The sequence below is a fragment of the Cetorhinus maximus genome, chromosome 30, assembly GCF_964194155.1.
Source record: "Cetorhinus maximus chromosome 30, sCetMax3.hap1.1, whole genome shotgun sequence".
Taxonomy (NCBI): Eukaryota; Metazoa; Chordata; class Chondrichthyes; order Lamniformes; family Cetorhinidae; genus Cetorhinus; species Cetorhinus maximus.
In genome coordinates, this window is record NC_135908.1 from 14,186,287 (window position 1) to 14,210,844 (window position 24,558).

Below are 24,558 nucleotides of genomic sequence, written 5' to 3' on the forward strand. Positions count from 1 at the left end.
TGTGGCTGCATCAAGCGGTGCGTAGACCCTCAGTACGCAAACACCAAGTGTCACTACGTGCTGAGGTTCTACCTGTCCCCGGTGTTGCGAAGGATGGGCCTGGCCACGCTGCCGCGGAACGCTCCAAGTAGTTGGACCGTGCCGTACCACCTGTCCCTGGTGGAAAAATTTATGCAGAAAAACACCTTTGACCACAAGTCCATCAGGCAGTGGTCAGCACGTAACGTCCTAGAGGCCCTGAGGGAAAAGGAGAGGGTGGACCCTGTGGGATGGTTCCCCGAGCAGACTGTCAAAGTCATTTGGCAGAATGCCTCATCGCCAGAACTTTCCAACAAGCACCAAGACGTAGCTTGGCTGGTGGTGAGAAAGGCCCTCCCCGTCAGATCCTTCCTACACGCCAGGAGGCTCACCCCCTCTGCACGTTGCCCTCGAGGTGGCTGTGGTGGGGAAGAGACCGTTGTTCACCTCCTTGTGGATTGTGCCTTTGCAAAGAAAGTCTGGAGAGAGATGCAGTGGTTGCTGTCGAGGTTCATCCCGAGCAGTTCTGTGACACAGGACTCTGTGCTCTACGGGCTGTTCCCAGGGACACACACCGAGACAAACATCAACTGCAGCTGGAGGATCATCAACTCGGTGAAAGACGCGCTTTGGTCTGCCCGAAACTTGTTGGTCTTCCAGCACAAAGAGTTGTCCCCGACCGATTGTTGCGGACTGGCACAATCCAAAGTCCAGGACTACGTGCTGAGGGACGCACTAAAGCTTGGGGCAGCTGCCGCAAAGGCGCAATGGGGAAGGGTCGCTGTCTAAGACCTTTCTACCACAGCGCACCGAGAGACTGGGAACTGTTTAGAGCCCCTCGGGCTGTACAGATCAAAATGAAAGGCTGTAAATGATTGTAATACTGTTTGTACTGATGCACCTGGTGATACATTTTGTAAAAGTTTAACCTGGATTGTACCCTTGTAATGTTGTGTTTGAAATGGTTTGGAATGTGATTGAAGATATTTTATGAATAAAGTATATTTTTACAAAAAAAAAAAAATACTTATGGGAAAGGCTGAACAGGCTATGCAATTCTTCCTTATCAATCATAGTAAATCAGGCTCCCAACATGGTTGACTCTTAATGTCCTCAGGGCAAGCAATGGATGTTACCTTTGGTGTTGCCCACAATTCAAGAAAAAATACAAAAAAGTTTACAACACAGTCTATTGTGGCTGTGCCAGCCCTCTGGAGTAGTTTGGCCCTAGATGTAAGATTTAACTCTTTAAGTCAGTTCTGGACCCTTAGTTCAGACTAGCAACAAACCACACTGGGTATGGGTATGCTGTTACAACCTTCACAGAATTTATTAAGTTAATCACAATAAGTACAAAAAGAGGATCCTTAACAAAGGCAGTGATATACAGTCAGTTCACTCTAGAACACTGGCATGCGATCCTCCGGTTGATTGTGGCACAGTTGCTGTGTTCTGTTGATTTGTAGTCTGTCTTCTTCCTGCTCATCATCTTTGAGCTACGCACTGAAAGTTCCCAAGCACTTTTTCTTGAAACTCTTTAGCCCCAGCCCATGTGCATGATCTGTGGTGTTTCTGAGCTCTAATTGGTTCAGGCAGCGCGTGATCAGTCTCTGATTGGTTTCTTAAGGGTGATGGTTACTTCCTGGTGTCATTTCCTTTTATCTCCTGACTGGTTCTCTCAGGTGTCTGTTACCTATAGGATATCCCTCCCTGTTATTTCACTAAGTTTTCTAGTTTTCTTCTGAGATAACGGAGGTCTCAAGGTATTACTGGTATTTGTTTATTTGAGATAAGAGAGCATGTGATGTCAATATACTAATGATTAACTTCTGGGCCTGTCATCCGAAATGCTTAATACGTGTATTAGAATCCTATAGAATTTCCATTAAGTTTGGTGCTTGCAAACTCATTTTGCAAGCTCATAGTGACTGTTAGTACTTGGAGCAAAGCTAATTAAAAGGATATAACAAGGCATATAGCCTCGACCTGATTCAGAAGTTACAAAGTCACCTCATACCTAAAATCTATACAATATATATATATATTATAATATCAGTGCATGAGGACAATCAGTATGTCTTAGGTAATAAGACACAGCATGTTCATAAGTAATAAAAGTGAGAAGAACTACATAGCTACAAAAATTGTTTGCAGAATTCAGCTCTCAAACTCTCAGAACAAAAGGGTACATACACTTGCTATACATTTTGAAAGAAAGTAACTATTTCTGCTTAAAGCACTATAGCTTTGTACTAGCCTCAGATCATGTAGTGTATTTTCACCTGTCAGATAAGGTTACCTTAGCAATCAAGGCTCTTATAGTGTAATAGTGTCCTTCATTGACCATAATTACACAGAATATAAGATTAGATTAATTGATTAAAATACCTTGATCACGTAATCAGTAACTTTGGCTAAACAACAAACCTCTCACATTAAACATGGCCTTTCTTGTAATTATCTTACTGTTTATTCATGAGCTCTTAGGATGTAGGTTTCTCTTGGTATTACAGTCTTCCTCAAGAATTGGTCACATTTTTAACTGATATCGCTTACTTATCTCTGGTTCTGCAGGATTTGTGTCATGCTTTTGTTTTTGTCTGATCCTTCATGCCAAGCATATCTTCTCAAACTTGACCAAAGGTCAGCAGTTCCCCTAAACTCTGCTTTCCTATTGCTTTTACATATTCCAGCAGAACTTGTACATTTAGAAAGATTCGTACATTGACCAAATTAACAATCATATGTTGCTTCTTGGCTTTTTATAGATCATAAGAAAAACAAGAAACAAAACTTACATAAACCTACGTAGATCATTGGAATTTGCTTTTGGATTGCTCTAGGCTCTGCAATAATCTGACCCTCTTGCTTTAGCCCTAGAAAGGCCCTCTTACTGTGTACATTATTAATTTATTACACCTTTTAAAAATTATCACCCCATATTTGTACACCTCACAGAATCTATGCCCTTGAACTTAGCATATACCCTTATTCCTCATACCTGCTTGTCTGGATTGACAATGGATCCTTCTTAAATAATACATGGGGTTATCAAATGATTATGAATTTGCATTAATAACCTTTGTTTGGGGTGCTTGTGCCTGCATAATAGTTGGACACAGTGACTGAAGATCAACAATGCTGGCAAGGTGTGAAGTTATTTATACAGCAGTTAAGCATGATGTCTAAGGGTGGAGCCATTTGTTCCTATTAAATCATGTGGAAAAAAAGTAGACTCCCATACAATGTGGGATACTTGGCAAAACTGCGTACCTTGCACAGCACACTCCCAATCCCCAGGTCATCTATTCTATGCAAATTTGCAACAACAGCCTTCATCCAGAAGCTATATTCACTTCAGTGGTTCACTAATTGATAGGACCCTTTTAAAATTGGCCTTGAATATTAACTTCAGTTGTTCATTCACTAAAACAAAATTGGCAAGCCTGACTTTCTTTTCCTCCCCTTCACTGTCTGACTTAGAGACACTAAAACCAAACTTCTGAGTGATGGCTAAGTCTACTAGGAAGATAATGATCTGTGAAATTTCTCCCCAGCCCACAGGTGAATCTGGCAAAACTCAAAGTTATCCATCTATCAGTACATGTTGTGCAGCTTTCCATAAAGAGCAATGCAGGGACCACTACTGTCTTTGTTTATGGAGTGTTTGATTAGTTTTTCCCCTTACCATCTTATCAATGTTGGTTGTAGCAGTTGTTTATTCAGCCTCTTTTTACAGAGAAAGAGTAAATGGGCCTACAATTAACTGTTTTGGTAAACCTTTAGCCTATGCAAGTAGTCAGAAATAATTCTATGCTCATTGGAGGCTTGTTAATTTTGTACTTATTGGTGCTTTGGGCTTCCCCCCCCAATCCGTTTTGTTTGCTTTCATTGGGGAGAAAAGATGCTTTCTCTAAGCAGATCAAATCTACTTTGATCTGAAATTTGCCATGTTATGGGTTAGTGTGCTGAGTTTAACAACTACTGTAGATCATGGTATATAAGTCAACCCAAATATAAGGCGATCCCATCTTTTCAGTGCCAAAAATTATGCTTTTGTGAATAAGTCAACCCTCTTTTCTGCTACAAAATGCATTTGTAGTCAGCCAGTAATTCACATTTTACTTACCTTAAGTTCACACTTTGGATCAAGATGATATGGGTCCGGTTCTAATGAAGATGCGCAGGAGTTTAAGACACACACACACACACACACACACACACACACACAGCAAACCGCACAAGGCATGATGAGTGACGAACAGAAGTAAGTCCTCCAACAAAAAGAATTAAATATGAAACTGTTTTCAAGCTAAGAACCATAACATTACCTAACTCATCAAATAATTAGGTGTTAATGAAAAACTGTTGCAAGAATGGAGGGAGAAATCCGCCCTGAAGAAGATGCCCAAGACCAAATGTGCCATCAGAACAGGGACCAGGCACTGGCCTGACCTTGAGAAACGTATCGGATGTGTCCTAAAAAATGATTGGAATGGTTACGTTGTCACCAGAAATGCAATGCGTACATGCGCACCTAAGTGGGCCAAATCAAACCCTGAGGCCAGCAGAGATTTCCGATCAGCAGCCAGTTGGTGTAGCTGCTTTATGGAATGAAACAGTATAGTTTTGCAACAGAAGACCAAGATTGTTCAGAGGCTAAAATTACCAGTTGTCAGTGGTTCACCATAAGACAGTGGCAAAAACATTAGTGCCCATTAAGTCACATTGACAACATGGATGAAGCGCCCATGAATTTTGAGATGCCCAGCAGCCAAACTGTGGAATGGAAAGATTCAAAAGCAGTTCTAGTGAAAATGACTGGGCATGAGAAAACAAAATGCACGGTGGTACTAGCCTGCATGACCGATGGAAAGAAATTTAAGCCTGTGGTAATTTTCAAACATAAAATCGTGCCAAATATCAAGTTTCCTGCAAGTTTTATGGATGTCCGTGACAGCAGTTCGATGGGTGAGTATGGAATGATAATAGTAGAGAACGATAATGCGCAGAATAAGCACCCTGGTGCCCCGTATAAAGAATGCAGCTTCTTAATGTGAGAGATCTTCATATCCCATATATACTACAAGATCAAGAGGTGCCGGCAAAGAAATAGCACCCATATTGCAGTTATACCACAGGATCTAACCAAAGGTAATTCAACCTTTGGATGCATGCCTCAACAAGCCATTCAAGTATCATGTTCACCTCGAATGGAATAGGTGGATGGTTGATGGAAAGAAAACTTTCACAGAGTGTAAATATGCACACTGCCCCACTTGATGTCTTGTGTAGTTTCATTATCAAATCGTGGGATGGTGTTAGTGCACAGTGCAATCAGATCATTCAAAAAATGTGGGATATCCAATTCTCAATGGATGGAGAGGAAGATGATTTGTTGTGGAGAGATGATTCTGAAAGCGAAAGCACCACACTTGATCCAGAGTGGGATCTGTACGATGGTGCCATAGGCCAAGGTGACTCAGAATGAAATCGATGAACTCTTTGCATCGGATGCGGAAGACAATGAATTTGACATGTTTTAAAATGCTTTGATAGTGCTTATATTTGTACAATTAATTCAATAAACTGTGCCATATTAATTTAACATGAATTACTGGTTTTATATTTTCTTTTCACATTTCAAAATGGTGACCACCCAGACCAGCGGTTCACATTTTATACTCTGCATGTGTGTTAACCCCCATTTTTGGAAGAATTTTTGAATGTTTCAAAAGTCAGTTTATATGGCAAGATGTACAGTAATCCCTAATTGTATATTGTTTACTACATGACACCAGCATATGTTCCTATCATCATCAAATCAATGCAATGCATAAAACTATTAATCAGAATTTATTTGTATAAAGAAGTAAAATGATGCAGCAAGACATAATATGAGCACAGAATGTAGTAAAAATTGGAATTTGTGTCATTAGGGAACAGTGATCCTATTTTCGTTAAGGTAGCTATGGAAAAGGGCAATAAGCAATCCAGAGTAAAAATAATTGGGCAAGGGTCCAGGAAATTTGAAATCAAAGGTTGGTTGGCAAAACTGGAACGGAAGAATGGGTTTCCTTCAGAGAGGAGAGAGTTTGGGCACAGTCGAGGTATATTCCCATGAGGGGGAAGGTAGGACATAGAATTGCAGAGTTTCCTAGATGATGCCATTGATAAAGAGGATAATAAAGCAGAAAAAACATACAAATGATAGATAATACAATTGGGAATCAGGCTGAATATAGAAAGTTCAGAGAGGAAGTAAGAAATGAAATAAGGGAAGCAAAGAGTGTGAGGAAAGACTAGCATCCAATGTAAAAGGGATTTCCAAAGTTTCCTGCAGGCACAGAAATAGTGAAAGGGCGTTAAAAGGAGGAGTGGGGTCGATTGGGCCCAAAAAAGGGCTTTATGTATGGAGGTGGTGGTGTAGTGGTATCGCCACCAAACAAGTAATCCAAAGACGCAGGTTAATGCCCTGGGGACCCAGGTTCGAATCCCACCACGGCAGATGGTGGAATTTGAATTCAATGAAAATTTGGAATTAAAAGGCTAATGATGACCATGACACCATTGTCAATTGTCAGAAAAACCCATCTGGTTCACTCATGTCCTTTAGGGAAGGAAATCTGTCGTCCTTATCTGCCCTAGCCTACATGTGATTCCAGACCTACAGCAAGTGGTTGACTGTTAACTGCCCTCTGAAATGGCCTAGCAAGCCACTCAGTTGTATCAAACTGCTGAAAACAAGTCAATTAGGAATGAAATCAGATGGACCACCCGGCACCGGAAACGACAGTGGCAAACTCAGTCCTGTCGACCCTGCAAAGCCCTCTTTAATTTTTGTGCCAAAATTGTCTGTCTCACAAACTAGTCAAGCAACAGCCTGACGTTGTCTAAGGTATGATTCTGTATGACTGTCCCAGACACCATCATTGCCATCCCTGGGTATGTCCTGTCTCACCGGCAGGACAGACCGAGCCAGCGGAAGTGACGGTACAGTAGTATACAGTCAGGAGGTAATTGCCCTGGGAGTCCTCGACATCGACCCTGGACCCCATGAAGCCTCCTGGCACGGGCAAGAAACCTCCTGTTGATTACCACATAGCGTCCCCCCTCAGCTAATGAATCAGTACTCCTCCATGTTGAACACCACTTGGAGGAAGCACTGAGGGTGGCAAGAGCGCAGAAATGTACTCTGGGTGGGGGACTTCAATGTCCATCAACAAGAGTGGTTTGGTAGTACCAGGACAGATCAACCTGGCCGAGTCCTAAAGCACATAGTTGCTTGACTGGTTCTGCGGCAAGTGGTGAGGGAACCAACAAGAGGGAAATGCATAGTTAAGCTCATCCTCACCAATCTGTCATGACAGTATCAGTCGGAATGACCACTACACTGTCCTTGTGGAGACAAAGTCCCATCTTCACAATGAGAATATCCTCCATTGTGTTGTGTAGTATCACTACCATGCTAAATGGGATAGATTTTGAACAGATTTAGCAACACAATACTGCGCATCCATGAGATGCTGTGGGCCATCAGCAGCAGCAGAAGAATTGTACTTGACCGCAGTGACCCAGCATATTCCCTCCCGCCTATAATTACCACCAAGCCAAGGATCAACCCTGGTATAATCTACGAGACACGCACTGCAGGAACTCACCAAGGCTCCTTAGACAGCACCTTCCAAACCCACGACCACTACCATCTAGAAGGACAAGGGCGGCAGATACATGGGAATGCTGCCATTTGGAAGTTATCTTTCCAGCCACTCACCATCCTGGCTGGAAAATATGTCACTGTTCCTTCACTGTAATTGGGTCAAAATCCTGGTGCTCCCTCCTTAACAGCACTGTAGGTGCACCTACACCACATGGACTGCAGCAGTTCAAGAAGGCAATTCACCACCACCTTCTCAAGCGCAATTAGGGATGGACAATAAATGCTGGCTTATCCAGTGACATCCACATTCCATGAATGAATAAAAGAAAAGGCATAGGCTGGCTGTGCTTGAAGTTGATAAATTACCATGGCCAGATGAGACGCATCCAAGGTTACTGTGGAGGGAAGTAAGTGTGAAAATTGCAGAGGCACTGGCTATAATCTTCCGATCCTCCCTCTCCCAGAGAACTGGAGAATTGCAAATGTTACACCTTTGCTCAGAAAGAGGGTGTACAAATGAGACTAGCAAGTACAGGCCAGTCAGTTTAACCTCAGTAGTGGGAAAGCTTTCAGAAACAATAATTCAGATCAAAATGAACAATCATTTGGACAAATGTAGATTAATTAAGGAAAGCCAGCACGGATTTGTTAAGGGAAAGTTATATTTAACTAACTTACTTGAGTTTTTTGATGAGGTAACAGAAAGGATTGATGAGACAAATGCTGTTGATGTGGTTTTCATGGATTTCCAAAAGGCATTTGTTAAAATGGCACATAACAGGCTTGTCAGCAAAGTTGAAGCCCATGGAATAAGAGGGACAGTGGCAGCAAAGACATGAAGTTGGCTGAGTGATAGGAAACAGAGAATGGTGACGAATGTTTGTTTTTGGACTGCAGGAAGATGTACAGTGGGGTTCTGTAGAAGTTGGTGTTAGGACAACTGCTTTTCTTGATCCATATAAATGACCTAGACTTTGGTGTACAGGTCACAATTTCAAATTTGTGGATGACACAAAACTTGGAAATATTGTGAAATGTGAGGAGGATAGTGATAAAACTTCAAGAGCACTTAGGCTGATAGGATGGGACGACAATTAGCAGATAAATTCAAATGGAGGGTATACAGAGGATGCAGGGACAGAGGGAACCGGGGGTACATGTGCACAAATTATTGAAGCTGGCAGGGCAGGTTAAGAAAGTGGTAAAGAAGGCATACAGTATCTTGGGCTTTATAAGGAGGGGTATAGAGTACAAAAGCAAGGAAGTTGTGATGAACCTGTTTTTAAGAAAAAAACCCTGGTTCGGCTTCAGCTGGAATATTGTGTCCAAGTCTGGGCGCATGTTTTAGGAAGGACGTGAAGCCATTAAGGGAACAGAAAAAAATTCACGAGAGTAGTTCTAGGGATGAGCCATGTTGCTGAGATGCTGGGACTGTACTCCTTGGAGAAGAGAGGATTAAGAGGAGATTTGCTTTAGGTTTTCGAAAGCATGGGTGATCTGGACAGAGAAGATCGGGAGAAACTGTTCCCATTAACAGAAGGATTGAGAACCAGAGGACACCAATTTAAGGTGATTGGCAAAAGAAGCAACAGCGACGTGAGGAAACGTTTATGCACTGAGTGGGCAGGATCTGGAATGCATTGCCTGAGAATGTGGCGGAGGCAGATTTAATTGAGGTGTTCAAAACCTATGAACATAGGACCTAGGAGCAGGAGGCCATTCAGCCCTTTGAGCCTACTCCACCATTTGATAAGAGAGTCTTATAATTATCTGAAGCAAAACCATTTGTCGTTCTGCAGGAAAAAGGCAGGTGAGTTGCTCCTCCAAGTAAGTCGGCACGGACATGACAGGCCGAATGGTTGCCTATTCTATGATTTTCTGCACCTAAGTAGGTTTTTAGAAAATATTTCTTTACAGCCTGGTAAACCACAAGATTTTTAGATGCCTCACCTCTTGGTGACCTTTCGAATGTGATGTATGTAGATGATGTGGAGTTTAGATCTCCAGGCAGAATTAATGATTGTAGAAGAGCTTTCCAGTAGCTATCCACTCCAAGTTCTTAAGTTGGAGCTGTAAATCATCCTATATTGAGGACAAATTGTAGGAATTGTTGCATAGAATGCTAATAATCTGTCATGTCTGGATTCCAAGTATCTACTGATGTTTTGGTGATTTTTGTTTTAATTCATTCAAGAGATGTGGGCTTCGCTGGTTAGACTTTGGGGAGTCAAGAGGTGAGTTACTCGCTGCAGGATTCCTAGCCTCTCTTGTTGGAGATGGTCATTGCCTAGAACATGTGTGGCACGAATGTTACTTGCCACTTGTCAGCCCAAGTCTGGATGTTGTCCAGTTCTTGCTGCATTTGGACATGGACTGCTTCAGTACCTGAGGAGCCATGAATGGTGCTGAACATTGTGCAAACATCCCACTTCTGACCTTATTATGGAGGAAAGGCCATTGATGAAGCAGCTGTGGTTATGCAACAAAGCCATATAGTTATAAACACTTGCATTAATATGTTACAGCATTTTTTCAAAATTCTTCACATATAATTAATTATTATGGAGCACTGACTATTTTATAGATGAAAACTGATCATTATGCACACAGCAGGAACCCACACCTAGCAATGTGATGAATAATCATTTAATCTTTCTTCATTGGTGGTTATGGCATGGCAAGAGAACTTGACTTCAAAGTCCAACTGACCCATCAAAGCAAACAGGGCCTCATTTTATTAAAGGGTGTGCTGTAACAGAATGTCAGCCTAGAAGCTGAAATGGGAATGAGTCTGCAATCAGAGGTGTGCATCTACTTTGCAAGTGCTAATTCTTTCAAAGTATTAATGAAAGAAAACTTTGTGACAGGCCCTGATTGATAGCTAGACATATGCCAGTTGCTGCTTCTTAGTTCAGTGTTTTCAGACTATTGGGGAGTCTAGTCAGTGCAAAATCTAAGTAGACAATTATTTTGGATGGAGATTATGGGAGCTAGCAAATTGTAGATGTCATGTTTTGTCAATTTAAGCATGCATCTGTACAATAGTTTAACTCCTTACATGTAATGGTAGCATCAGTGAGATATGACTGAAGTTTTAAGAAAATGGAATTCAGAATAATAAGCTATTGTATCCATGGCATTAAAATTAGTGTAAGAGACAGTGTAAATAAGGCCCTCGGGTGTAAGTTAGAAATAACTCTTCATGCCTTAAATTTGATATCTGTTGACAGAAATTGGGATTATCTCCCTGTGCTTCTCGACTAGCATCTAGAAGTAGCGGCTTGGACATTGTATAAATACATTAACCGGCATTCTTGTTAAGTGTGAGTTGGGTTTTTATAATATGTTGTTTTAAAGTGGATTAATGAAATTCAAGCCTGAAACTCCCTTTCACCCCAGTAGGTACCCCAGATGATAAGTATACAAAAGCTTGTAAAAAATCACTTCCAGCAGAATCAAGTTTTAAAAAGTGGGTGGCAGAAGCATGTACCCTTCTGACAAAGCGGAACACTAATTGTTTCATACAAAGCCCTAAGTTTGTCGATAAGTTCATACGAAGTATCCTTGCTTAACATCATCCCTCACAATGTCGTTTCACGTTAACGTCATTCTTAAATGAATACCTGGATTCGCATTGTATTGCTGCTGATTCACCTTAATGTCGCTGTACACCAGACGTTTCCACGTAATTCCCATGAACCTCTGGGAGCTGGATTTCATGTGAGGAGGCAAGCAGGCAATACTGTATTGGGAGGCTTTGGACAATCTATAGGAACTGTGTGCTGTGCCCCAGGTTGTGGTGTACAGTGTTGTAATGGCCTACAGTGGTCATTTTAAAGGCCAGTAGTTAAGGAGTCACTGTCTTGGAGACAGGGGAGTGTTTGCACCGTTTTGTAAAGCACGTGAAAAAATATTCTCTCCCGTTGACATCTTGGCTTTCTTGAATTGTTGTGGTATTATTCATTAATTCATTTATTATGAGCCAAAACAAAGCCTGTGATTATGAAGTGTGTTCTACTGAGAAAAGACAACAAAAATAAGTTACACTTCAAGTGGAATTAGATATTAGAAAGTGCTCTGAAACAGGTGACCATACAGTGGACATCGCTAGAAACCTTTACTTACCAGCAACAATGGTGAGAACAATTGTTAAAAACATGGATAAAAGAGTTTGGTAAACTAACAACTCCCTTGGGTGCTGTTAGGTTAAGTTTTTAAAAAATCAGAGTGGAATTATAATGGATATGGGAAGACTGCTAACCATTTGGATTGAACATCAAACTCAGCAACACATGCCTCTTAGTTTAATGCTTATTCAGGAAAAGGAACTTGTATGAAGAAAGACCATGGTGAAATTTCAAACAGAACCATTTAATGCTAGCCGTGGGTTGTTTGTAAAGTACAAAAAATGTGCTGACTTGTGTTGTAAGTGGGGCAGTTAGGTTCGATAGTTAAGGGAACAGATGGGCATTTCTGTGTCTGCAGACGTGAATCCAGGATGCTGCCAGGGTCAAGGGTGCTATTTGGCGGCTGCAGAACACCCTGAGGAGGGAGTGTGAACAGCCAGCAGTCGTGGTCCATAACAGTACCAATGGCATAGGTAGGATGTGGTCCTGCAGTCAGAATTTAGGGAGGCAGGTAGAAAAATAAGGACCTTAAGTAGTCTCTGGATTACTCCCAATGTCACATGCAAGTTACTACAGAAATATTAAGATCAGACAGATGAGTGCATGGCTGGAATGATGCGGCAGGAGGGAGGGCTTTAGATTCTTGGGAAATTAGGACTGGCTCTGGGGGAGATGGGAACTGTACGGGTTGCACCTGAACAGAGCCGGGACCAAGTTCCTTGTGGAGCATTTTGCTGGTGGTGTTGGGGAGTTTTTAAATTAAGTCGGAGCCAGGAGATAATGTCAGAGAAGAATACCGAGCTGCACAAAATATTGAGAACGATAGATAGCACTAGAGTAGTGAATAGTAGGTTAATAGGTGAGGTCAGAGTAAAAGAGAAAGTAATAGAGTCTCAATCAGGGTTATTGTGTATGTATGTGAATGCACAGAGTGTGGTAAATAAGATTAGTGAGTTATAGGTGTGATGAACACTTTAATCACAGAAAATGGTTCATCTTTAAGAACTAAGAACATTCTGAAAGAATTTATTTTTTAAAAGACACTGTTCCTTAAAGGGTTAATGCAAAAGCTCTGCTTTTCTTTGAAAAGATGTCCATTTACAAGAAGAGGTGATTAAGCAGTTGTAAAGAAACTGGAAACCTCTTGACCCTAATGGACTGTGTACAAAAGGGGTCACATGGTTGTTTATGGCTCTGAAAAAAGAACCATGCCAGGAACTGTGTTTAAAAGTTGGTTTGGTTTTGCTTTGAGGAGGAGGACCAACTGCTTGTGAAGGAAGATAGCTGCCTTTTTGCAGTCCAGAGCCAGTCCACAGCTGAAAATAAATATAAGCTGCTTCTAAGTTGTTCCACATGGTAGAATTGAGTACCTGCAGGTGTTCCTCGAGTCCGCCTGAAAAACAGTGCAAAAGTCATTGATTGTTTCACAGATCAGTGCTGAGACACCAACCGCATAACCAGGATGCCATTTCAAGAACTCCACCATCTTTCCTTTTCCCTGGAACCATTGACTTTTAACCTTCGGCAGAATCCTTCTATTTATTTTTTATTTTTGGTGTGTTTGTGTGCCTATCTAAGACTTAGGGTATCTTGAAAGAGTAATTAGTATGCTTTCATATTTCGTAATGTATGTTAATAAGCTTTGCCTTTCTATTTGACAAGACTGGTTTTAGAATAAACTAATAAGTTTGTTGTTTATTGAAAGAAGCCAGGTTAAAGTCTCTCTTATTCTGGGTGACAGTAGCGAAGGTAAATATTTGGCCATTTTGGTGAGTGAATCAAACTTTTAAACCAAAGGTACAACCTGTGGAGTAGTGGGGCTAGTCAAACAGCATACTCCTCCCATCCCAGTCGTAACACAGGTGCAGATTGCTTGATGAAAATATGATGATGTGGCTATAACAGAGACCTGGCTCAAAGGCCAGGCTTGGGTGTTAAATATTCCTGAATACAAGATGTTCAGGAAAGATAGGAAAGAAAGAAAATGAGAATGGTGGCAGTATCGATTAAGGAGAGCATTTCATGTTGGAAAAAGAGGATGACCCAGAGGGGTATCAAGGACAGAATCTATTTGGTTAAAGCTAAGGAACAAAAAAGGTGCAATTACATTGCTTGGTGTAGTCTATAGAACACCAACTAGTGGGAAGGATTTGGAGGAACAAATTTGCGTGGAAATTGCAAGAGAGGCACAAAAATTATAGAGTACTTATAAGGGGGGACTTTATCTAAATATAGATTGGGATAGTATTAGTGTAAAGGGCAGAGAGGGCCTAGAGTCCCTAGAGTGTGTTCAGGAAAATTTTCTACAGTAGTATGTTTCCTGGCCAACAAGAAAGGAGGCACTCCTATACCTGGTTCTTGGAAATGAGGTGGACCAAGTAGACAAAGTAAGTGTCAGCAGGAGAACATTTAGGGGACAGTGATCATTGTATCATAAGGTTTAGGCTGACTATGGAAAAGGACAAAGAACAGTCCAGAGTAAGAAAAATTAATTGGGGGAAAGCCAACTTCAATGGGATAAGAACAGATATGGGCTGAGTAAATTAGAGCCATTGGCAGGAGAAACAGTAGATGATCAATGGGCTACATTCAAAGAAGAGATAACTTAGGCACAGTCAAGGTATATTCCCTCGAAAGGGAAAGGTAGGGCAGACAAATCCTGGATCACAAAGGAGATAGAAATTAAAATGAAGAAGAAAGTGTGTTTATGACAAGTGTCAAGTTGAAACTACAATTGAGAACCATGCTGAATATATAAGGTTCAGAAGGGCGGTGAAGAAGCAAATGAGGAAGTAAAGAGAGAGTATGAAAAAACAATAGCAGCTAACATAAAAGAAAATGCCAAAGTCTTTTTTAGGCATATAAATAGTAAAAGAGTAGTATAAGGTGGAGTAGGGATAATGAGGGACCAGAAAGGAAATTTACCCATGGAGGCAGAGGGCATAGCTGAGGTATTAAATGAATAATTTTCATCTGTCTTTCCCAAGGAAGCAGATGCTGTAGGCTATGGCAAACGAGGACGTAATTGAGACACAAGAAGAGTTTAAAATTGTAAAGGAGGTGGCATTGAATAGGTTATCTGTACTTAAACTTGATAAGGCACCGGGACCGGATTAGATACCCCCAAGGATTCTGCGAGAAGTGAGTGTGGAAATTGTGGAGGCATTGGCCATAATTTTTCAGTCTTCCTTAGGCTCGGGGTGGTGCCAGAGGACTGGGGAATTGCAAACGTTACGTCTTGTTCAAAAAAGGGTGTAAGGATAAGCCCAGCAACTGCAGGCCAGTCAATTTAACTTTTATGGTAGGAAACTTCTAGTAACAGTAATTTGGACAAAGTTAATGATCACATGGACAAATGGGGATGAATTAAGGAAAGCCAGCATGGACTTCTTAAGGGAAAATTACGTTTAACTAACTTGCTGGTTTGAAGCGGTAACAGAGAAGATTGATGAAGGCATTGTTGATGTGGTGTACATGGACTTCCAAAAGGCTTTTGATACAGTGCTGCAGAACAGACTTGTGAGCAAAGTTATAACTCATGAAATAAAAGGGACAGTAACAACATGGATACGGAATTGGTTGAGTGGCAAGAAAGAGAGAGTAGTGGTTAATGGATGTTTTGTGGTGGTTTGTAGTGGAGTTCCCCAGGGGTCAGTGTTGGGATCCTTGCTTTTCCTGGTATATATTAATGACCTAGACCTTGGTGTGCAGGGCGTAATTTCAAAGTTTGCGGGTGATGTAAAATTCAGAGTTATTCAGAACTGTGAGGAGGATAGTGTGGAACTTCAAAAGGACATAAACAGGTTGGTAGAATGGACAGACAAGTGGCAGATGAATGCAGAGGAATGTAGAGTGATTCAGTCTGGCAGAAAGCACATGGAGAGAGTATAAAATAGGGGGTACAACTCTAAAGGGGGTGCAGGAGCAGAGGGAGCAGGGTGTATATGTGCATAAGTCATTGAAGGTGGCAGGGCAGGGAGAGCGCAGTTAATAAAGCATACAGTATCCTGGGCCTTATTAGCAGGGGCATAGAATACGAAAGCAAAGAGGTTATGTTGAACTTATATAAGACATTAGTTCAGCCTCAGCTGGAGTATTACGTCCAGTTCTGGGCGCTGCACCTTAGGAAGAATGTGAAGGCATTGGAGAGAATGCAGAAAATATTCACGAGAATGGTTCCTGGGATGAGGAACTTCAGTTATGAAGACAGATTGAGAGGTGATTTGATAGAGGCATTCAAAATGATGAGGGGTCTGGACAGAGTATATAGGGAAAAATAAAAACAGAAAATGCTGGAAAAACACAGCAGATCTGGCAGCATCTGTGGAGAAAGAAACAAAGTTAACATTTTGAGCCCGTATGACTCTTCAGAGCTGAAATCACTGAGTGAAATCACTGCAGAAGGTGGATACATTCCTCAACTGATGTTTAATGGTGGTGAGACTGCTTGATTCTGGAAAAGGGTACTTTCCAGGACATACATTTCAAGAGAAGCAAAGCGTAGATAGGGAGAAACTGTTCCCACTCATGAAAAGATCAAGAATGAGAGGGCACAGATTTAAAATAATTAGTAAAAGAAGCAATAGTGATACAAGGAAAAATGTTTTTCATGCAGTGAGTGGCTAGGGTCTGGAATGCTCTGCCTGAGTGTGTGGTGCAGGTAGATTCAATTGAAGCACTCAAAAGGGAATTAGACTGTTATTTAAAAAGAATGAATGTGCAGGGTTACAAGGAGAAGACAGGAGAATGGCACTAGGTGAGTTGCTCATTTGGAGAGCTGGTGCAGACACAATGGGCTAACTGCCCTCGGTCTGCCCGGTAAAATTTCTGTGATCCTGTGAAGTTGCCGGTGCTGCTGATAAAGCGGCTGAATCCTTCATTAAAACACTAAGTGAAATCATTGAGGAAGGTGGCTACACTCCTCAACTAGTGTTTAATGTTGATGAGACTGGTTGATTCTGAAAAAGGATGATTTCCAGGGCATAACATTTCAAGAGAAGAAAAGTGTGTGCCAGGCTTTAAAGCAGCAAAGGATTGTCTGACATTGCTGCTTGGTGGAAATGTGGCAGGTGATTTTAAAGTAAAGCCAATGTTTGGTTGCCATTCCCAAAACCCCAGAACAATGAAGAGTTTTCAAATTATAGGCTATCAGTTGGAGGGCAAACAAGAAAGCAATTTTTGAAAGCAATCATTTACATCCTACTTTTGCCAGGATGTTAGGGATTATTGTTCAGCAAATAATCTTGCCAACAAAGCATTGCTGCTCCTGGACAGTGCTCTTGGGAATCCTACAGCTCTTGATGACCTCAGTGACAACATTAAAGTGATCCACCTATCGCCTAATGCCACCTCCATTTTTCAACCTATGAATCAAGGGGTTATCGTAACCTTCAAGGCCCTTTTACATAGTAGAACTTTTGGACAAGCCATTAGAGAAACTGAAAGTGATGATGCTCCTACCTTGGAAGAATTACAACATTGTCAAGGCCATTGATAACATGTCTGGTATGGAATAAGGTTACTTCATCCAATTTGAATGGTGTGTGGAGGAAATTGTGGCCAGATGCATTAGAGCCAAAGGCTTTGTGGAACCTATTGAGAAAATCTATGAGATAATTGTAGAAAAGGGCAAGCAAATTGGACTGGATGAGCAAACACTGAGGATGTTGCAGAGTGCTCGACTTCAGTGCAGAGGTGTTGCCTGCTGAGGACCTGAAGAAAATGGAACAACAGAGAGCTGTAGAGAAAGGGGATAATGATGAGCAAGAAGAACAACCAAGCAAGGCATTTAGCTGAAGATCATTTGACGATGCCTTGAAAAGGTTTGAAGGCCCAATGACCATGTTTGATGTAGAGGAACCTGATAGCACCGCTCAAGAGTGAATGGAAACATTAACAATGCAGTAAACTGATGCAAGAAACTCTGCAGGGGAAAAAAAACAGGCAGCTGTCACTGGAAAAATCTTTGCAGTGGGGTTTTCAAGAACCCTTCAAAGGATGCGGCAAAGATTCCTAATGGCCTTCCAAAAATTCCTCAAAAAAAGCACCCTCAGTCCTCCAGAAAGTCCTCCCAGCCTCCAGTAATATCCACTGACATTTCTGAAGATCACTTGATGATGCCTTGAAAAAGCTTGAAGAAGCATTGGCTATTTTTGATGAAGAAGACGACTCTGATAGAGAATGAAGTTCAAGAGTGAGCTTAAACATTAACAATGCAGTCAACTGCGACACAGAGAAAAAAATATTTTAAAAGCCTGCTGCAAAGAGTCCTGAAGATCAATGCCTTTTCATGAAGACGGATGATAGAGAGCACAGTTCATGGGCGAACAGAAAGCATTAACAATACCTAAAAAAAAACACTTAACAATAAGCCCTTCAGAAGTCCTCCCAATCTCCAGTAAGACTCCAGCATCTCCAGCATCATTCAGTGAGATGAAGCTTCACAGCTTGTGAGTTTATTTTATTTTTACTTTATTTTTTTCTTAGCTTTCTGACAGTTGGATAAATTTATTGTTGATGTTTTCTATATCTTCTAAGCTTTAGAATGTTAATGTTTCAGAATTGTACATTCAAAAAATCTACCCCTAGGAATGTAACCCCGTTTATAATATCACATTAATGATCTGTATAACATCGTTTTACATAGCATCATGTTTTCCAGGAAGCAATTAACGACATTAACCGAGGACTTTCTGTGTTGTATTGCTTCTCAGCTCGTGTCCTGGACAAGTCAAAAGGGACTTGTGAAGCTAAGCTTCTTGACTTTCCAGCTGTGAATTATCCATTGAAAGAAATATTCTTTTCATTGACACTGGCTAAGCTGCACAAAAAAAATATATTGAATGAAGATATTATTTCAATTGCTAATTTTTGGCAATCCTGAATAAGCATCTGTGCAGCATGTTTTGTGTGCTACGTATTCAGCCTAATGCCAAAATGTTCAGTATTTGGGTTTATTGTCCAATACGTTTTTCCACCTTCTCTGATCCCCTTTTCTCTTCTTGTGCTACACACAATTCTGCAACAATTTACACTTTCACACAGCACCTTTAATGTAACAAAACAGTCCAAGGCAGATTGAATACCAAAAGGAAAGACTTAAATTTCTATAGCGCTTTTCATGACCTCAGTATGTCCCAAAGCATTTTATAGCCAATTATGTACTTTACTCATGTACAAATGCAGCAGCAAGCTCCCATTAACAGCAATGCAATAATGTCCAAATAATCTTTTTATACATTGATTGAGAGATAAATATTGACCAGGTCACCGGGGATAATTCCCCTGCTCTACTTTAAAATAATACCATGAGATCTTTTATGTCTACCTGAGAGGGCCAGGTGTTTAATGTCTTATCTGAAAGACAGCATCTCTGACAGTGCAGTGTCCCCTTAGTAATGCCCTGATAGCATCACCCTAGATTTTCATGCTCCAGTCTCTGCTGCAGGCCTTGAACCCACAACCTTCTGACTCAGAGGAAAGAGGTCTTCACTGAGTAGCTGACACTTCAGGAGTAGGGAGAAGTTTAAACAATGTCAATGAACGAGGTAGGCTTTGAAGATCAGGAGGAGAGATGCAGCAAGGTGAGAGGTTTGGCAAAAGAATGCACAATGCCGGCTGTAAGTTCTATCACTAAAGTCAAGTTGTGCTGGTCACCAGGTTGATTATGAGGATCTGTTGATACGGCTATATATGGGAACGTGGTTTCAATTAGGCAGGTATCAGACATTTGAAATGGTTCACATGCTGCATTGACAGAACATGACAAGGAAACATTTTGATTATACTTAATGGCCCATTAAAAGAAAGGCCTGGAGCAAAGTGGTAATATCCAGACATTAATCTACTCCATGTTATAAGATGTGAAAGGTGCTGCACTCCCAGCTTTTCTTATTGACTACAGGTATGTGAAAACTTTCCCATGGCATAAATCACAGCTCATACAATTAGTTCCGACTGGAAGCTTAAACGATACAGGTTCATTAGGAGTCGGTATTATTTATGTCCAATATTGAGCCCTGAAGGTGCATTTAAAATTGTTTCACCCTAAAGCCCTATTACTTTTCAAACTGTGTAATATGTAAAATGGTTATTTTTTTAACCCCCTTTTGAACTGATTCTGTGTTTATTGTTTTTAAGTATTGTACTCTCGGCAGCTTGCACTGTCTCTCAATCTTTTATGTATTATTCAATTTGTAACTAAAACTTAGCTTTAGCACATTCAGATTAGTCAGTTGGCATGTTATTTTCCACCTTTCAATGGAGACTGGAGAATATGATTAGCAGCCTGCATGATTTTAGCATTCTATATATTGTAATTCAGAAGAGGTTATTATCCTCTACATGTCATTCTGCACTCAATGTATCCAACTTTTGATTTGGAAGCAGTATTTTCTTTGTGTGTACACAAATACCTGGCCTAAGGAACAAATAGTTGCTGTGCTCCTTGGAGAGGTGAGTAGTATTATGGCACAGCCGATGGTAAATGCTGAGCTGCTCAAATCCCAAAGGGAAACTTGAAACAACTGCCACAACTGTTTTGCGATTTGTATAAATTTTGAGATGCGTGCCTTGAATTCAGTAGCAATAAGACCGCCAAGCCTTATAGGTTTCTTACAAAACTAAATTAACCCTTTATTAATAGAAGAAATGATTTTAAATACATATATAGACATACAAATTACTGTTATGATAACTTCTAAATCCCCAATTAATCTAGCTGCCAGTTACACTTTTGTTAAGGCAACAGTAAGACACAGATTTTAAAAGACCCAGGCAAAGAAACATGATACCCTGAACAATCCAATTCAAAGTGAGTTTTCTAAACTTCAGTACTTTGTAGACAGCAGCTTGAGGCGAGATGCTGAAGGCTTTTCACACTTGTTAGATCTTAGAATTCCTACCTTTACACACAGCCTTGCCTCCTTATACTATTTTCCCCTTTGAATGCAAATTCCCATTGTTTCACTATGTCTTTGGACTTTACCTTTCTAAAAAATTAAAATCTCTCATTGTACCAAGTTTACCAGTAATCTTTTGGAAAAATAAACATACTGTTTCTTAACTTCCCCTGGCTAGGTGTAATATTTCACTCCCTTTCTTTGAATCCAAGCTAGTCTGGTTTATTTAAAATACAAATGTTCCCTTTACCTCTTACATTCTACAACTTCCCCCATGTTTACTTACTTAACATTTCAAACCTAGCTTATCCTCTGACACATCAAAGCCTTCAGACCAGCTGCCTTTATTTCAATTAAGTCACACACAAACATAGACCCATAGACACAGACCCCACTTTTACTCTACAATAAATTACAATAACACCTAGAGACAAGTAGGTTCAATTGGTTGGTGGCTTCAAGATGAGATGTCTCATGATGAAATTTTGGAAGTTAACTTTTGTATTTTGTCTTATCTAGAGTTGTTTATTCAGTTTGCAATAAAGTTGAAGTCAACTATTGCCAACTAGTGCAATTTAGAGGGAATATACTTTGCAGTCTGTTATATCAACTACAGTCAATAAAGCTCTGTGATGTGTTTCTGTCAAACACAAATGAAATTCAATATATTAATGTCTGTCGAATACAGAATCATTGATATCAATCTGTTGAATATTGTTCTTGATAGTAGGTTGGATAGTGTTAATTTACAGATCAAGGCATTTGGAATAAACATCCTTTACACAGAATTACAGAATTTTAACCCCACAAGAGGCAATTCAGCCCATCGTGTCTGCAACGGCTCTCTAAATGAGCATTATGACTTAGTCCCATTGCCCTGCCTTTTCCCTATACCCCTGCGCATTATTTCTATTCAAATAATCATTTAATGCTCTCTTGAACGCCTCGATTGAACCTGCTTCCACCTCACTTCCAGGCATTGCATCCCAGATCCAAACCACTTGTGTGAAAGTTTTTACACTTAAGTTTTGCACTTAAGCTGACCTTGGTTGTCAATTGAATGCAATTGAGAAATACAATTTTAATGTATTAAATGCTCCGCTCTGATGCACCACTAAACCATACAGATCAGGAAGAATTCTGTCTGTGCTGAGCTAGTCTCACTTGAACCCATGCAGAGGACAGTACATCTGGACTAACTACTCCTAAATTGGGAATGAGATTAAAAGCAGGCAGTAACATTTGCACCAAGCAAGTGCCAGGCAATTATCATCCCCTAACTATTTCCCCTTGACATTCAACAACGTTACCATTACTGAATCCCCCACCATCAACATCCTGGAGCTTACCATTGACCAGAAACCTAGCTGGACCAAAATACTGTGGCTACAAGAGCAGGTCAGAGGTTGGGAACTCTACAGCAATTAGCTCACATCTTGACTCCTCAAAGCCTGTTCACCATCTTCAAGGCACAAGCCAGGAGTGTGATGGAATGCTCTCCACTTGCCCAGATGAATACAGCTCCGACAACACTCAAGAAGCTGTACACTATCTTGGACAATGTAGCCCGCTTGATCAGCACCCCATCCATCATCTTAATCAATTCACTCCCTCCATCACTAGAGCACATTGGCAGCAGTGTGTACCATCTACAAGATGCACTGCAGGAACTCACCAAGGCTCCTTCAAAGGCTCTTTTGACACCACCTTCCAAACCCACAACTTTTTACCACCTAGAAGGGCAAGGGCAGCAGACACATGGGAACACCATTTGCAAATTATCCTCCAAGCCACACACCATCCTGACTTGGAACTATATCGCTGTTCCTTCGCTGTCCCTGGATTGTAAACCTGGAACTCCCTTCCTAACAGTACCAGATGAACTGCAGCGGTCCAAAAAGGCAGCTCACTACCTTCTCAAGGGAAATTGGTGATGGGCAAGATATGCTGGCCTTGCCAGCAATGCTCAAATCCCATGAAAAAATTTTTTCAAAAAGCTTCTTGCTCCAAGTCCAGTTACTACTACTACTACTATGGCTGATTTACCATGGACTAGAAATAAAATATAATATCTTCCTGATCTCTGTGTGGTATAGTATCATACAATGAATCCTCTAAGTCATAGGGGCAGCCTCCCCTCCAGTACCAGAGATAAAATGTATGAAGAGAAAGTCAAGATGATGCAGTAGAATGGAGAACAAATTGTAACATGAGTGATGCCCTCTGTTGATGTATAACATAAGCACATCACATAAGAATCTGCTTTGCTCAATTCTTGAGGGTAAAGGTAATTTTTTTGCATAGGTGTTATCTTTGCAGTTATCACTCTAATCAGCCATATGGCTAATTATACTTCTCAGTTATTTATTTTCTATCTGTTACAGACCTGCATTGTTCGAGCCTGGGATCTTAAGAAGCCGTTGCTCTTTTGCCCAGCCATGAATACTGTAATGTGGGAGCATCCCATTACAGCAACACAGGTCCAAACGCTGAAGAGCTTTGGTTATATTGAAGTTCCATGCATTGAAAAGAAGCTGATGTGTGGAGACAAAGGTAAGGGAATCCATACCTCCTTCCTCTATAAGAAGCTCTGTACATTGTAGTTATGCTTGCTTCACATTGCTATAATAAAGACTGAGTTTGCATTTATATAGTATATTTTACAACCTGTTGAAATGTATTGTCGGAAATGTGGCAGCCAACCTGTCCACAGCAAGATCTCATCCAGCAACACTGATAATAACCAGATAATTTGTTTTAGTGATGTTGGTCAAGGGTTAAATATTGGCCAAGGCATTGGTAAGAATTTACCCCTCCCTTCTTTGAAATAGCACCATTTAATCTTTCACCTTCACCTAGAAGACCTCAGCTTAATGCCTCCTCTGAAAGATGTATAGGAAAATTGCTAAATGAATAAATGCAAATGTTGTCATATAAGAACTTATGAAACACTAAAGCAAATGCACGACCTGCCACTTGTGTATTAGGGTGCTATAACATTTTAGCAAACTGTTTATCTGACCTGCCTTGTGACAAAGTAATCCTTGGCATAATGAAGCCCCAGATACAGATGTACTTTATTATTGCCAAAGCATTATGAAATAGCCATGGGCTTGTACACTGTTCGATGCTGACAATGAGTTTTGGGTGTCTTACACGGAATTATTTATGCAGCTCAATCCAGTCCCTATTAGTGTCCCTTTTACCTTTACAGTACGCCAACCCCCTGACCATTACTTTTGGATTTCCAAAAGGAAGCTTATTCTTGTATTGAACTAATTAGGGAATGCTGGCTGGAAGGGAGAGACTGGGGGAACAGTTACAGGACAATATAGAAAAGGAACTGAAAGCTGTAAGGACCAGGAGATACAGGAGAAAATACATGGGCATTTGCAGGTTAATTAAGATTACATCATCAGAACAGATGTAATAGACAAGGAGTAACTGGGAGAATGGAATTGAGTGCTTCTGTTACATGAAGTCACATGGGAGATAACATGATGCCCGTTGATAATCTTTAGCAAAGTAAAGCAGTGAACCCCAATTTGTTCTTACAAATTGTTGATGGAAGGGGTTTCTCCTGAGACCTCCAATTCCCCCTTGCAAGATGGCTCAGATTCTTAACCTAGCTTTGGATTACAGGCAGTGAAATTGTAATTCATTTTTAAAGAAGAGTTTAGCCTCATATTAACATGCATTTTAAAAGTTTCTATGTTTAACAGGAACAATTCCTGAATCACTCCCATTTCCTTTACCATCTCATCAATTATGCTGTTTCCTAGACATTGTTCATTGACCCCTACACTATCTGTTTTGGGGCCATCAGCCATTCTCTCCACCCTTCACATCATGC

At 40.7% G+C, this 24,558-nt stretch overlaps 1 protein-coding gene across 5 annotated transcripts in view; it reads left to right on the forward strand.

Moving 5' to 3' along the window:
• ppcdc (phosphopantothenoylcysteine decarboxylase) overlaps window positions 1-24,558 on the forward strand; it is a 97,286-nt gene that overhangs the window by 24,293 nt on the left and 48,435 nt on the right. For all 5 annotated transcript variants that reach the window (XM_078532480.1, XM_078532478.1, XM_078532482.1 and 2 more), the window contains one exon: window positions 23,090-23,258. In XM_078532480.1, coding sequence (XP_078388606.1) covers window positions 23,090-23,258 — 169 coding nt within the window. The remainder of the gene's footprint in view (window positions 1-23,089; window positions 23,259-24,558) is intronic.